The sequence below is a fragment of the Rhinatrema bivittatum genome, chromosome 13 (genome assembly GCF_901001135.1).
Source record: "Rhinatrema bivittatum chromosome 13, aRhiBiv1.1, whole genome shotgun sequence".
NCBI lineage: Eukaryota > Metazoa > Chordata > Amphibia > Gymnophiona > Rhinatrematidae > Rhinatrema > Rhinatrema bivittatum.
The window spans coordinates 53,290,876-53,306,298 of NC_042627.1; the positions used below are offsets into that span (position 1 = coordinate 53,290,876).

The following is a 15,423-nucleotide window of genomic DNA, read 5'->3' on the forward strand; positions in this document are numbered from 1 at the left end:
TGTCTTCCCTACGTCTTACTTTACACACTCTGATTTCGCTAGGATTTCACGTAGTTGAGATTTCTCGATTTCTCGTCAACTACGCAAAATCCTGCTTAGTCCCATCTCAAACTTTATCATTCATAGGGGCAGACTTGGACACCTTGCAGGCAAAGGCATTTCTGCCTCGACAGCGAGCTCTCACTCTCATCTCTCTCGCACACCAGTTACAGACTCAGCACCGCACGACTGCACATCACTTCCTCATCCTGCTGGGACACATGACGTCCTCAGTACAGGTTACCCCAATGGCCCACTTGGCCATGAGAGTCATGCAGTGGACTCTAAGGTCACAATGGACTCAGTCCTTCCAACCTCTATCGACCACTGTCCACATCACTGACTCACTTTGTCAGTCTCTAGCCTGGTAGCAAAATCAGATCATGCTCCTCCAAGGCCTGCCCTTCCAGGTTCCAGACCCTCAAATAATTCTCACCACCGATGCTTCCAACCTCGGCTGGGGAGCCCATTTTGCTGATTTGCAGACATAAGGAACTTGGTCTCCAGAGGAAGCCAAACACCAAATCCATTTCCTGGAGCTGCAAGCAATCAGATATGCTCTCAGGGTGTTTCAGGATCTCCTTTTCAATCAGGTCATCCTGATTCAGACGGACAACCAGGTGGCCATGTGGTACATCAACAAACAGGGAGGGATGGGCTCCTACCTACTGTCAGGAAGCTGCACAGATGTGGGCGGAGGCCCTCTCCCATTCGATGTACCTCAAGGCCACCTACTTGCCGGGAGTGGACAATGTGTTGGTGGACAAGCTAAATCGCGCTTTCCATCCGCACAAGTGGTCCCTCAACCCCACAGTAGCGGACTCAATATTCCAACGTTGGGGTTATCCTCGCATAGACCTCTTTGCGTCACCTCAAAACCACAAAGTAGAGAACGTTTGCTCTCTCACTCGCAGCCAACAGTCTCAGCCAAGAGATGCGTTCTCCCTCTCATGTGCAACCGGTCTCCTATATGCATTCCCTCCACTTCCACTTCTATCAAAGACTCTCGTGAAGTTACGTCAGGACAAGGGATGCATGATCCTAATAGCACCTCACTGGCCTCGCCAAGTGTGGTTTCCAATACTTCAGGATCTCTCCGTTCGCAGGCACATTCCCTTGGGAAAGGACCTGCTTCTGATCACTCAGAACAATGGATGCTTACCCCACTCCAATCTTCAAGTTTTGTCCCCTGACGGCCTGGATGTTGAAAGGTTAATTCTTCAGCCACTTAATCTTTCGGAGCCAGTTTCCCATGTCCTGATTGCTTCACGGAAGCCGTCCACGAGAAAGTCTTACCTCTACAAATGGAACAGGTTAAAGTCATGGTATTCTTCTCAGTTCCTTGATCCCTTTACCTGTTCCACCACAAAGTTTCTAGACTATCTCTGGCACTTGTAAGAATCAGGTCTAAAAACTTCCTCCATCAGAATGCATGTCAGTTGGTGGCCACCTTCCATAAAGGTGTCTGACGTTCCTATTTCGGTACAATCCCTTGTAACACGTTTTCTGAAAGGCTTGCTTCACCTCAAGCCTCCACTGCATCCTCCGGCCCCTTCTTGGGATCTCAGTCTGGTTTTGGGTCAGCTCATGAAACCACCATTCGAGCCTCTCCAATCCTGTGATCTTCACTTTCTCACTTTCTCACATGGAAAGTGATTTTTCTTTTGGCAATAACATCTACTCGCAGAGTTAGTGAGTTACAGGCCCTAGTTACCTATCCACCTTACACTAAACTTCTGCAGGACCGGGCAGTACTCCACACTCACCCTAAGTTCTTACCTAAGGTAGTATCGGAGTTTCACATTAATCAATCCATTATACTACCTACCTTCTTTCCCAGGCCCCACTCCAATCCAGGAGAGCAGGCTCTGCATACCCTTGACTGTAAACGGGCTCTAGCATTCTATCTAGATTGTACAGCTGCCCAAAGGAAAAGCACTCAATTGTTTGTCTCTTTCCATCCATCAAATTGGGGCAGCCTGTGGGTAAGCAGACTCTCTTCCTGGTTAGCGGACTGCATATCTCTTTGCTATCAGCAAGCAGGCATTCCACTTCAAGACAGTGTTAAAGCACACTATGTGAGGGCCATGGCAACTTCAGTAGCACACCTACGCTCAGTGCCGCTTCCTGACATTTGCAGGGCTGCTACCTGGAGTTCCTTCCATACCTTTACAGCCCATTATTGCTTAGACAAGGCCGGAAGACAAGATTCCATCTTTGGCCAGTCTGTCTTGCGTAACCTTTTCGCAATGTAACGTACCAACACCCTTCCACCCTCTACCAAATTTCACCCCAGTCCTTGTGCCTATTGCACATCTTGGGTACATTTGGTGCATTTCTCGGACATCCTCAGCTCGGTACTCACCCATATTTGAGGACTACCATCCTGCTTGAACGGTGAGAAAGCAAATGTTGCTTACCTGTAACAGGTGTTCTCACAGGACAGCAGGATGTTAGTCCTCACAAAACCCGCCTGCCACCCCGCGGTGTTGGGTTCATTACATTTTCTTATTTTATTTTTTGGCACTTCCTGTAGCTTTAAACAAGACTGAAGGGGGACCCCTGCTGGCTGCAGGTTTAGTGCCATGCTGGGCATGCCCAGTAGGTGCCAGTCAAAGTTCTAGAATCTTTGACAAAAGTGTTCCGTGATTGGGCTCCATCCTGTGATGTCACCCATATGTGAGGACTAACATCCTGCTGTCCTGTGAGAACACCTGTTACAGGTAAGCAATATTTGCTAAACAATTTTCGGCCTTCCACCTAAACTCAGGTGGATAGAAAAGTTGTCCACTTGGAATATTCCTTCCCGCTCCATCTCCCTAAAGTAAACAATGTAAATTTGGGCTGTCTGACACTCTTCCTCCTGCTACAGCTTCCTCCGTTTCTCCCCCAAGTTTCAAACTGCCTCCAACCTTTTGGGATGAAACCTTAAAGCACTGCAACAAATGTGCCGTCCTGCAGCCTGAACACCCCTGCCTTACATGGACTAGTGTCGCTCCCTGCTGGACAAGCTTTGAATTCAGTATTGTTGTTTATCAGTTAAATACCAAGTGAAAAATGGGCCCAAGTAGCATTCTGAAATATAAAGTTAGCATTTCTTTTTGTAAATTTTTAAAAATTTTTGTGACCCTCAGGATGCACAAGACATCCCAAATTCTTGAAAGGAGAACAGTAGACACGAAAGGTTGAGAGCCACTGTTCTATCTGACAAACAGTGTAGGACAATCTGAGGAGAATAAGAAGCAAACACTGCCCAGAAAAGATACAATATATATAAAAATTAAAACAAATTTGTCATAGAGGCAAAACTGCAAACAACGTGGGTGCCTTTAACGAGCTTGTTTTACAGATGTACAGGTCATGGCATTATTGCTTTACAGAGATTGAATTGCCCTTAGGCCCCTTTGTTATACTTCTAGGCTTACCACATGGGGACTTCCAGCCTGTATTAAAAAAAAAAAAAAAAGGGGGGGGGGGGGGAGTTATAAGTCTATTTAGCCATATATTAGTAGCTGCTAGACGCAACATTGCAAGCCACTAGCAGTCCGCTTTGGTTATGTCTACTCCGGCATATTTACACAATGGAATTCATTACCTTCCAATTATGGGACTTTTATTCAAATGTCCCTAAAATATGGGAAGCTTTTCCAAAGAAAGTGGGCTCATTATTGGGAGTAGTAACAAGACCTACTTGATTTGAGATTTGAAGTTCCGGAATATACTGGGATGCATCCATATTGAGTGTAAACTACTTCTTATTGGTAATAATCAGGATTGCAATTTATGGAAGATACTGCTAAAACGTTTTAGTTGCTAACCTTTCATTTAATAGACTTTTCCTATGTTTATATTAAGGTAAAGTGTGTTATGTTAGTACTGCAATCTGGCATTTCTATGATCACTGTTAATTGGATTAACTCAACAAAACATTTTTAAATTTAAAAAAAAAGAAAAAGTCTGTGTGCATGGGTACTTTGCTTCTGCTGTTTATGCAGGGTGAGGGAGGCAAACAGTAGTGCACATCCATTTAGAAATTGAGTAGATTTGTGCTGCTTTCCTCCCTTGCCTAAACACTTCCTCAGAAACCCGCAGTGTTCTTTAAGCCGCATTTGAGCAGGGCGACTTTCAGTTAGGCAGTTTCATCTGGGAAAATGCATTCCCTGTACGTACCCGGATCAGTCCAGACTGTAGGTTGAGCCTCCTTTCCAGCAGGTGGAGACAGACTAAAACTGAAAGGATATCCTATATGAGGACAGAACCTATCCTGTAACCCTCCAGTATTCGTCTGTCTCCAGCAGGTGTAGCAGCTCACCCTTCGGTTCTCTGCTTAGGCTAGTCAGCCTTTTCTTCTTCCTTTCCTAAGGTTCAAGCAAGTACTTATTTGTAGCCTTTTTTTCTATTTAAAAAGAAAAGTTTTCCTCTTAGTAATTTTTTTTTTCCTTTTTTTCTGTGAGGGAGACGGATCGTCTCCCAGCTCTTGCCAGGCTCAGGGGGGCTTTGCCCCTTGTGCACTGCATAGCCTGAGTCCGTATCCACTTCCAGGTGTGGGAACCGAGTCTCTCTGGGTCTCGTCTCTCCCCCCCCCCCCCCAATCTGGCTGCCAAGAGGGTTTAGAACCAGACTGCTGCGCTCAGTAAAAAAAAAAAAAAAAAAATTAAAATTAGTTTTAAAGTTTTGAACATAGGTTACAGGTATTCTCCTACCTCTAACATAATTGCAGTAGTAGACCAGTCTTTTTTCCTTTTCTGGTCTTAGGCGGCCTTAAACCGGCAGCCAGACAGGCAGGAGTCAGCCGGTTTCCCTCCTGCTTCACTCTGGGCCTGCAGGCTGTCACTCAAACTTTTTTTTCTATTTTTTTTCTCTTCAGAAGTGGCTCTCCTATGCCGCGTCAGGCAGCCTGCCTCTCCTGTGGGCAGCCCTCTTCACGATTTTCGCAACAGGGCCTCTGCTCTGCTTGCCTGCTGGGTGGGGAAGGTCCCTCCTCGACAGGACAAGCAAATTTAGCCCGGGGATCATCTCCCTCAGGCATGGCCAGGCTGTTCCCGGGTCGGCAGAGCCCGGGAACAGCGGCCATCTTGGATTTTTCATCGGCTCCGTTTTCGGAGCTGCCTGAGGCTGGGGGGCCCGATTTTTCTGAGATACCCCCCAATTTGAGCCTCGCAGGTCCCCAGGAGGGGTTCCCCGACCACCCCCCCCCCCCACTTCCGGGAAATCCAGGGTCCGTTTTTCTACTGAATTCATCCTCCTCATGCACAAATCTTATTTAGCCAGCCTGCAGGAGGAGGACGAAAGCCCCCCCCCCCCCCCCCCCGAAAATTCCTCTCTCCACGCAGTTGACTGCTGGCCCGGCTGCGGAGTCCCAGGGGCAGGTGCGGGTGGTCCCGGGGGTGCCCCCCCTCCCGTCTCCCCAGTGGATCCAGGGTCCCCGGATCCGGAGGGTACTCCTCCTCTGGAAGGAGATGACCCCAGAGCCCTTCGCTTGTTCCGTAAGGAGGAGTTAGAGCCACTCATCCCCTTCGTCCTCCAGGAATTGGGTTTAGGGGGGCCCACTGTGGATAATCTGATGGAATCCTTGCCTAAAGATATGGACCCAGTCCTGGGGGGTCTCAGGGCTCCGGCTACCGCTTTTCCCTTCCACCCCATGCTCAAGCTCCTGATCCTACGGGAATGGGAGGCCCCTGAGGGGGCGCTCCGGGTGGGGCGTGCCATGGACAAACTCTATCCCCTGCCGGAGGAATGTTTGGAAATGCTAAAGAATCCCTCTGTGGACTCCTATGTTTCAGCGGTCACCAAGCATACCACGATCCCGGTGGAGGGCTCGACGGCTCTCAAGGACGGACAGGATCGTAAGCTGGAAGCTCATATGAAACGCATCTTCGAAGACTTGGCTCTCTGGCTCCGGGCGACTTGCTGCAGCAGTCTCATGCTGTGGGCAGGCCTCAGGTGGGTTCAGCAATTACTCTGCACCCAAGCCCTCCCGCCTGCAGAGGCGGAGCATCTAGAAGCTGTAATCGCTTACGGGGCAGACGCACCCTACGATCTGGTTCGGGTTCAAGCGAGGGCTTCGGCGGTGTCTGCTCGGAGGCTCCTCTGGCTATGCAATTGGTCGGCCGATCAGTCCTCCAAAGCCCGCTTAGGCACGTTCTCTTTCAAAGGTAAGATGCTCTTTGGTGAGGACCTTGAGAAGCTTATGGACTCCTTGGCGGACAAGGTCCAGAAGCTCCCAGAGGACCGACCTAAACCTACCCGGTCGTACACGCCATCCCGTTTTCGCTTCCGGGGTCAGCGCAGTTATACTCCGCGCGGGCGGGGTGGTTCCTCGAGGGGTTTTTCTTCTCAAGCTCAGTCTTGGTCTCAGTCCTTTCGTGGGCGGCGGCCCTTTCGTGAGAGCCAGCCCGCATGCTCCACCCCCAAGGCTGCCACAAAATGAAGTTCAGCTGACTCATTCCTCGGTCCCCTACCTCGGTGGCCGTCTCTCCCTGTTTTACGAGGAATGGGTCAAAATCACATCGGATCAGTGGGTCCTCGACATTATCAGAGACGGGTACGCCTTTGAGATTGTTTGCAACCTTCCGGATCTTTTTCTCTTCTCTCCATGCGGGCGGTCCAAGAGGGACGCGGTGGAGCAAACCCTCACCAGACTCCTGGATCTGGGCACGGTGATCCCGGTCCCGGAGAGGGAGCTTGGCGCCGGCCAGTATTCCATTTACTTTGTCGTCCCTAAGAAAGACGGGTCCTATCGCCCAATTCTGGACCTCAAGAGGGTCAATCGGGCCCTCAAAATTCCTCATTTCCGCATGGAGACCCTGCGAGCGGTCATAGCGGCGGTTCGCCCCGGAGAGTTTCTCGCTTCTCTCGATCTCGCAGAGGCGTACTTCCATATTCCGATTCACTGCAACTACCAGAAGTATCTCCACTTCCATGTTCTCAACCAGGACTTCCAGTTTCGGGCGCTTCCCTTCAGTCTCGCAACAGCGCCTCGTACTTTCACCAAGGTCATGGTAGTGGTCGCGGCAGCTCTGCATCGGGAAGGAATCCTCGTCCATCCCTATCTGGACGACTGGCTCATCAGGGCCAAGTCAGTGACTTCCTGTCAACGAGCGGTGAATTGCGTTTTATCTCTCTTCGCTTCCCTCAGGTGGATAGTGAATTTCTCCAAGAGCAACCTTCAGCCCTCCCAGGAGTTAGAGTTCCTGGGAGCCCACTTCGACACTTCTTACCGCATGTGCACGCTCTCAAGCTGATCGAGCAGATCCAGAATCTGATTGCTCTACCTTCCCCGACGGCCTGGGACTACCTACAGGTTTTCGGATCCATGGCTTCCACCATAGACCTCGTCCCCTGGGCCTTTGCTCATATGCATCCATTACAGAAAGCTTTACTATCCCACTGGCAGCCGGTGTCGGAACAGTTTCACATGGTCCTTCCGTTCTTGGACTCTACAGTAGCCGACTTGCAGTGGTGGTTGTCGCTCCCTCATCTCCTCCAGGGGATGCCTCTCCAAGCGCCACAGTGGACGATAGTAACCACGGACGCCAGTCTGTCAGGCTAGGGTGCGGTTTGTCTCTCCCATTCCACCCAGGGAACCTGGTCGCCAATTCAGTCTCGCTGGCACATCAATCGGTTGGAGACCATGGCGTTGCGTCTGGCCCTTCAGGAGTTCCTCCCTCTGCTCCGCGGCAAGGCAGTAAGAGTCCTGTCCGACAACTCCACCACGGTGGCCTACATCAATCGCCAAGGGGGCACTCGCAGTCCTCTGGTGGCCCTGGAAGCCAGCCGTCTCTTCACATGGGCGGAACGGCATCTGCAGTGCCTGGCGGCCTCCCACATTGCAGGCAAGGAAAATGTCCAAGCCGATTTTCTCAGCCATCAATCGTTCGATCCGGGGGAGTGGGAACTCTCGGATGGGGCCATGGCTCTGATAGTGGACAGGTGGGGTCCCCCCCCACCTGGACCTCATGGCGACCCCACGCAATTCCAAGGCCAATCGGTTCTTCAGCCGCTGGAGGGAGCACGGCTCAGAGGGTGTGGATGCTCTGGCTCTTCCTTGGCAAGCAAGCATCCTCCTGTACTTGTTCCCCCCATGGCCCCTGGTGGGAAAAGTTCTCAGAAGAATCGAGCTCCACCTGGGATCCGTGGTTCTGGTAGCTCCCGAGTGGCTGCGAAGACTGTGGTTTGCGGATCTCATCAACCTGGCGATGGACGGAACACTGCGACTCGGTCATCTACCTCATCTACTTCGACAGGGGCCTGTATTTTTCGACCAGGCCGATCACTTCTGTCTAGCGGCCTGGCTTTTGAACGGCGACACCTGAGGCATAAGGGTTATAAAGAGGAGGACATCTCCACCTTACTGCGTGCCCGGAAACAGTCGACTTCCCCTGTCCTACGTGTGCATCTGGAAAGTTTTTGAGTCTGTTTGTGCGGAGTCGGGTATCCCAGCGTGCTCTGCCCTGGTCTCTGTGGTTCTTTCTTTTCTTCAGAAGGGTCTCTCCAAGGGCCTCTCCTTCAGTTCTCTGCGCGTACAGGTCTCTGCGCTCGGCTCTCTCCTGGGTCGGGTGGAAGGTCATCCCCTAGCGGGCCATCCGGACATGATTCAGTTCTTGAGGGGCATTAAACATCTCCTCCCCCCCCCCCCTCGGGCCACGTGCCCGTCGTGGAGTCTTAATCAGGTCCTTTGGGCTCTCTGTGCGGCTCCGTTTGAACCTCTTCGCCACGCTACGCTCAAGGACCTCACACTCAAAACTGTCTTTCTGGTCTTGATATCTTCCGCTTGGTGGATCTCCGAGATTCAGGCGTTGTCCTGTCGGGAGCCCTTCTTGCGTTTTTCCGATTTGGGGTCTCTCTCAAGACGGTTCCTTCTTTCTTGCCTAAAGTTGTTTCCACCTTCCACGTCAACCAGTCGGTAGAACTCCCTGCGTTTTCTCCAGAGGAGATTGCGGGTACGGCTGGGGGTGATCTCCGTCGACTAGATATCAAACGGGTCCTGCTTCGCTATCTCCAGGTTACCAATGACTTTTGTGTTTCGGACCATCTCTTCGTCCTTTGGAGTGGCCCCAACCGAGGTAAGCTGGCTTCTAAGACCACTATTGCGCGGTGGTTGAAAGAAGCGATCTCTTCGGCCTATCTTTGTTAAGGTCGACCGGTTCCTGAGGGCCTAAAGGCTCATTCTTTGCGCTCTCAGGCTACTTCTTGGGCGGAGAGTCAATCCGTTTCTCCGCAGGAAATTTGCAGGGCCGCCACTTGGATGTCCTTGCATACCTTTGCTTGGCACTACCATCTGGATGTGCACGCTCCAGTTTTTGGTTCCTTTGGGCGGCAAGTGCTTCAAGCGGGACTGTCTCGGTCCCACCCGGTTTAGGGAAGCTTTGGTACATCCCACAGTCTGGACTGATCCGGGTACATACAGGGAAAGGAAAATTAGTTCTTACCTGTTAATTTTCGTTCCTGTAGTACCATGGATCAGTCCAGATGCCCTTCCCTGTCTGTCTTTATTATGTCCTCTCGAAGCTTGTTTCTTGCAGGTTTGCAGATTCTATTACTTCTTTTTTGTGCAAGAATACTGAGCAATTACACCGGAAGCCTTGGTCGTCTTTTCATGCCAAGCATATGCAAGAGTGTATAGGTCTACTTCATTTGTTATGTTGTTCTACAGTTGCTCCCTTGAGCTTTATCGTTACTTGCTTGATCCTATTTGGGTTTTGTTATTTTACTGCTTTGACAATGGTTATACTGAAGGGTTACAGGATAGGCTCTGTCCTCATATCGGATATCCTTTCCGTTTTAGTCTGTCTCCACCTGCTGGAAAGGAGGCTCAACCCACAGTCTGGATTGATCCGTGGTACTACAGGAACGAAAATTAACAGGTAAGAACTAATTTTCCTTTGAGGCCAGTTTATTCCGCAGACCATTCCCGAATAAGTGTTATGCTGAAGCTACGTGGGTAACTGTGGACAGCGATTTTTTTTTTTTTTCCGAGCAGACTTAGTGCTTTCTGGCTAAAGTTAGCGCTCTCAGTGTGCCTCTTTTTACCTGGTTAAATTTCATAGGAGTAATGAATTACCTGGACAAAATTTAGGTAAGGAACAGGTAGGGAAAAGAAAATTTTGAAATCTCGTTTTTTTTGTCCAGGTAACATCAAAAGTTACTCAGTCTCTGAATATTGACCTGATTGACAATGTCCTCCTAGAGATCAGCTAACAAGGCAAATTCTATGTTGTGACTTGGCAGTCCACCATCTCGCAGCACGACCTGGGATGAAATCTATAATTGGCTGATGAGGATGATTTGCATTGTAAAGACAGCGGTTATAATATCATAGGTTTACAAAAGAAGTAGCAAAGAGAATCAAAAAAGGATAAAACTGATCCTCATAATAGCAGTAAAGCATTCCAAGCCATTCTTAGTTTGGATGTTACAAAACTTTTTGAGTGCTCTCAAGTCATGTTTTGAAGAGCAACTACAACTCTTCTTGCTGTATCTTACTTCTGTAACTGAAGTGGAACCTCAAGTGGAATTAAGATATTGGAGTTGCCTGTGAGATGGAGATTTACTGTTCATTCCATGTGCCAATACTTGGCATGGATTGTACATAGTTCTCCAGTCTATTGACCTGCTACCATGCAGATTGTTCTTTTTCCTGTAAAATCTGTTCCTTCTAGTACAGTTTCCCAGTTTACACTGGCCTGGGCTTTAAACTGAATTTTATTGTAATTTTCCTTTTTTTGTTTGTGTATGCTTATCCTAAGTAAGTAAGAGGTTTCCTTTTTATTTTAAAATAAAAAATCACTTAAGGCTTAGCTGTGACTTTCTAAATTTTTAACCAGGACTCAACTAGCTATCTTTCTGATTAAAGATTTCACTGTTTTATGGGCCGTACTGAAACAGAATTGCAAGTTGACAGAATACTGAACATTGTCTCAACAATATATATTTATTACTTCCTACATTCAGGGCAGGGTACAAGAAAACACACATAATATTATATAAGAATCAATCAACAATGACAAAAATCAAACAAAATGACAGACATTGTCAGCGCTGATAGACCCAACTATTGTCAAAATAGATGAGTTTATAGTGCTCAGATGGAAAATGCCTTTTGAAATGGGTAGAAAGAGCTTTCCGGAAAAACTTTGGTTCTGCTATTGTTCTTATCTCTTTTGGGAGGGAGTGCCATAAAAAGGGGTGGCAATGGAGAAATCACGCTTCCTAGTCTCTTCAAGATGGACTGTCCAAGGAAAGGGAGTATCTAGAAGGCAATGACTGGAGGAGCATAAAGTTCTGGACAGAGTATGAATTTTTAGTGTTGTTGCAACCCACAGTGAAGGAATATTATGAATGAGGGTATGAATAGTAACTGCGAGCTTATATTGTATCCAAAATGAAATTGGGAGCCAGTGTAACATTTGCAAAACTGAGGTGATCTGTTCGCTTATGTGTGTTCCCGTTAACCTGTGAGATGGTAAGTTTTTTTTCCTTGAAGGGGGAAAAAATTTGTAGGTCATCCACATTCAATTTATAGTGTACTTCAAGGCCGACAAGCAGCCAACATAAAGGAGTTGGATGTTGCTGATAATGCCAAGCCTTGGGGTACAACAGAGGTCAGAGGGACCCAAGTTGAAATTTCCGACCCAGTTTTTACTTGTTGAGAACTATATGTTAAGTATGACGTATACCATGAAATCACAGAACCAGCAATACCAAGAGAGCGCCTTCTGGAGAGAAGGTTGCACTGATTGATGGTGTCAAAGGCAGATGAAATATCTAGGAGAATGAGTGCAAAAGAAATTCCAAAATCAAAACCCCATCAAATAGTGTTAAAACTAGAGAGAAGGAGCATTTTAGTTTTGTGAAAATTGCTGGAAACAAAATTTTATTTATTTATTTATAAACTTTTTTATACCGATATTCGTGGGTACATCATATCGGTTTACAGCGAACTCAAAGAGATACATAGAACAGGGAGGGGGAAACGGGAGCAACAAGAAGATAAAAAAGGGGAGAATCTAAGGAACTGAAGGTAAATTATAGTAAAAGGGGTGGTAACTAACATACCCAAGAAGAGTACACGATAACAAAAGAGAAAATCTAGGATAAGAGGAGTCATACAATATGGGCCGGATTTTAAAAGCCCTGCGCGCGTAAATCCAGCCGGATTTACGTGCGCAGGGCACTGGCGCGCCTAAGTCCCGGGGCTTTGTAAAATAGGCGGGAGGGGGCGTGTCTGGGGGTCAGGGGGCGGTTTGGGGTGGGATCGGGGGCGTGGTGCTGGCCCGGGGGCGTGGTCGAGGCCTCCGGACCAGCCCCCGGGTCGGGTGATGGCATACGCAGATTTACACCTGCTTTCGGCAGGCGTAAATCTGCCAACAAAGGTAGGGGGGGTGTTTAGATAGGGCCGGGGGAGGGGGGGTTAGGAAGGGGGAGGGGAAGGTGAGGGGAGGTGGAAGGAAAGTTCCCTCCGAGGCCGCTCCGATTTCAGAGCAGCCTCGGAGGGAACAGGCAGCGCGCGCCGGGCTCAGCGCACGCAGGTTGCACAAATGGCCACTGCTGTTAACATGGATCTAAGTAAAATTGGCTGCTGCTGTGTTCCTGTTGAGAACCCCATGCAAGATGCACACTAATACACAGAAGGCAAGAATATAGCAGTGAAGCTCAGAGAAGGCAGTTTTACAGAACAAGGCCACACACCTTTTATTTTAAAAAAGCAAGTAAATGGATATGTTCACTTTAAAAGGTTCAATCCATCCGTCACGTTGGCTGATTCAGCCTTCTCTGGTGAGCAGACATCTGATATGTTCCCAATAGCTGTGTGTTGGTTGTGGATTGACCTTAAAATGTTATAACTTACTTAGGTTTGGTTTTTTTTTGGTTCCACCTTTATTGTAGTTTCATCTCTGTGCAAATGTTTTTCAAGAAAGTGCAACTCCTGTTTCACCCCTCAGCACCGGTATAAAAGTCAAATCCGCAAGACCTGTGATAAAGTCCGTAAACAAGCAATTCCGGGTGACTGTTGGGAGCAAGGTACAGTATGTAACTCTAGGTGTTAACATCAGCAGAAAAGAATAAATAGTCCCTGGTGTTCCAGCAATATGTGCATGGGGAAGTTTAGACGTTTTCCCCTCCTAAACTTCGCATTGAGGAAGGTCCATAAATAGCAGCTCAGGTGGCATTGTTTTCCTGGAACAATCACTGATGAGTTTTTGAGAATCCATCTTCGGATTCCTTTTGGCTCCCTGTTGCTTGCCTCACTGAGTGCTTCAAATATCCACTTTTATTTCCATCATCATAAAAAGTGCAAACAGCACACAGTAGCTTAAAAAAACAAAAAGAATCTGTTTTCTGTAATGGTCATTTACCAATAAATCACACTCCACAGAAGATCTCAAGAGTCTGAAATTGATGAACCAATGAAATGTAGACGCATGGAATTAATTTACTCAAAAAATACAACTTCCAGAGGTTTTCTTTAGTTTTAAAAACTTTATTAAATCTCAGCTGCAACAATGATAAATTTACAAAAAAAAAAAAGTCTTGACTTAACAAGAAGAATCTTGCATCCTAATCAGTGTTCCCTTTAAGCTGTGCAAATGCATAGGTCATAAAACAAGCACACGCAGGAAAGCGTACACACAGCCCACAAAACATTAGAGGCAACATCCATCTCAATTCTCCCCTCCTCTCTTCCTTCACCACTTAGTAGGAAGCAAGCTTATTGATGCATAAGAAATTAGAAAAGAGAAATGCACAGGTATCACACTATGCTCACATGGAGAAACACTAATACCATGTTATGTCCACGTAGATCTGGAGGAGTCATGCCTGGGACTATTTCACAAAGTATGAATGGGCCCATATGTCTGATACATTTAGATACTTATCCTTTAATTCCTGTGTCAGGTTTTCCAGAGCAAAATGAAAGTAAACTAGGTAGAAATTCTTTGTACAGTGGGGAAAAATGTCTTAGTTTGGAGGATGTTTAATTTATCGGAATTTCTAGAGTGCCTTAAAAACAACTGCTCAAAGCAGTTTACAAAATGAAAGCATTCATTAAAAAACGTAGACATGTTGAATGCTGAAGAAGTGTTCAACATGCTGTATTGTATGTTCGATGCTAACTTGAAAAAGCAATAAAAAATTGTTTAACATAAAAAACGTAGACAAGTTTTAGACTTTTGTCAGATTAGCAGCTGTTGTGTATGGAACCCGGGCTTGAGAACCTTGATGTTTTTTGTTGAAGAGGTGTAATCGATCTGTCATTGCCTTGTTCTAGTTCCGCAGCTCACTGTCTTTACTGATGGAAACGCTTAATGCAACCACACCTCACTATGTCAGATGCATAAAGCCAAATGATGATAAATTACCATTTGAGTAAGTATCCATTTTACTGAACCTGATAAGGCTGATATTCAGAAAAACAGCTAATGGAAAACTTAATCTGGCTAACCTGAGCTGGATAAGTTGTTTGGGATATTCGGCAGGATAAACGTCCTGCTGTATATATTCTGGTATCTGGGTATATCTACCTGGGTAACTTTCAAACTTAACCAGCTATGTTTGAATATAGCCAGTTAGGTTTAAACCTATCTGGTCAATGACCCTGGATAACCTTAGCCTTAACTCATTATATTCAAAATATAGCCATTTAAATGCTGGAAAAATAAAACATTGCTCCACCCCCGCCCTGCAAAAGGATTATAACTAATGTGGGCCATGGTGTTTGATCCCAAAAGATTTTACACATTGTGGACCTGTTTGTCTGAGGAGTCTCCCCATCCCTAAATTTAGAATTAATTTGTGGGCTGCGGGCCCCCTCTGAAAAGCCCATCCTCTCACCCTTAACCTGATCCGGAACTCTCCTGCCCCTTCCGGTATTCCCCAGATCCCCCAAGCTGCAGAAGCTTGGTTAAGATCCTCAAGCTCCCGGTGGAGCCTAGCAACATAAGCTGTCAAAGCACCGCTGGATATCATTGGGAGTGGAAGGATCCTGTTATGCCCCCTGACAGCCTGGGGGGCTTCAGGGAGTGCTGAGTGGAGTGAGAGGGTTCCCAGTAGGCTAGTGGGTGGGGAGGAAGGCTTTTGAAGGGGGCCTGGAGGCCACAAAAAGTCATAATTTGGGGATAGGGAAGCTTTTTGGCCTGAGGAGGCCTACAGCATGTAAAGTCATTTGGAAGAAGGGGAAAGGGAGAAGGATTGGGTGCTAAGAGCATCAGTTTTAATCCTTTAGCGGGGTGAGGGTACAGGATCAGGAATTCTGACCCACAATATGATATTTTTTTGTGTATATATTTTTTCCCTGTACGTATCAGGATCAGTCCAGACCGTGGGTAAAGCTCCCATTCCAGCAGGTGGAGACAGACCAGAGTTCTGAGGCTTGCCCATATA

At 47.4% G+C, this 15,423-nt stretch overlaps 1 protein-coding gene across 5 annotated transcripts in view; it reads left to right on the forward strand.

The window, feature by feature from the left end:
- Positions 1-15,423, forward strand: part of MYO5C (myosin VC) — a 180,676-nt gene that overhangs the window by 74,622 nt on the left and 90,631 nt on the right. For all 5 annotated transcript variants that reach the window (XM_029575910.1, XM_029575909.1, XM_029575914.1 and 2 more), the window contains 2 exons: positions 12,928-13,062; positions 14,312-14,409. In XM_029575910.1, coding sequence (XP_029431770.1) covers positions 12,928-13,062; positions 14,312-14,409 — 233 coding nt within the window. The remainder of the gene's footprint in view (positions 1-12,927; positions 13,063-14,311; positions 14,410-15,423) is intronic.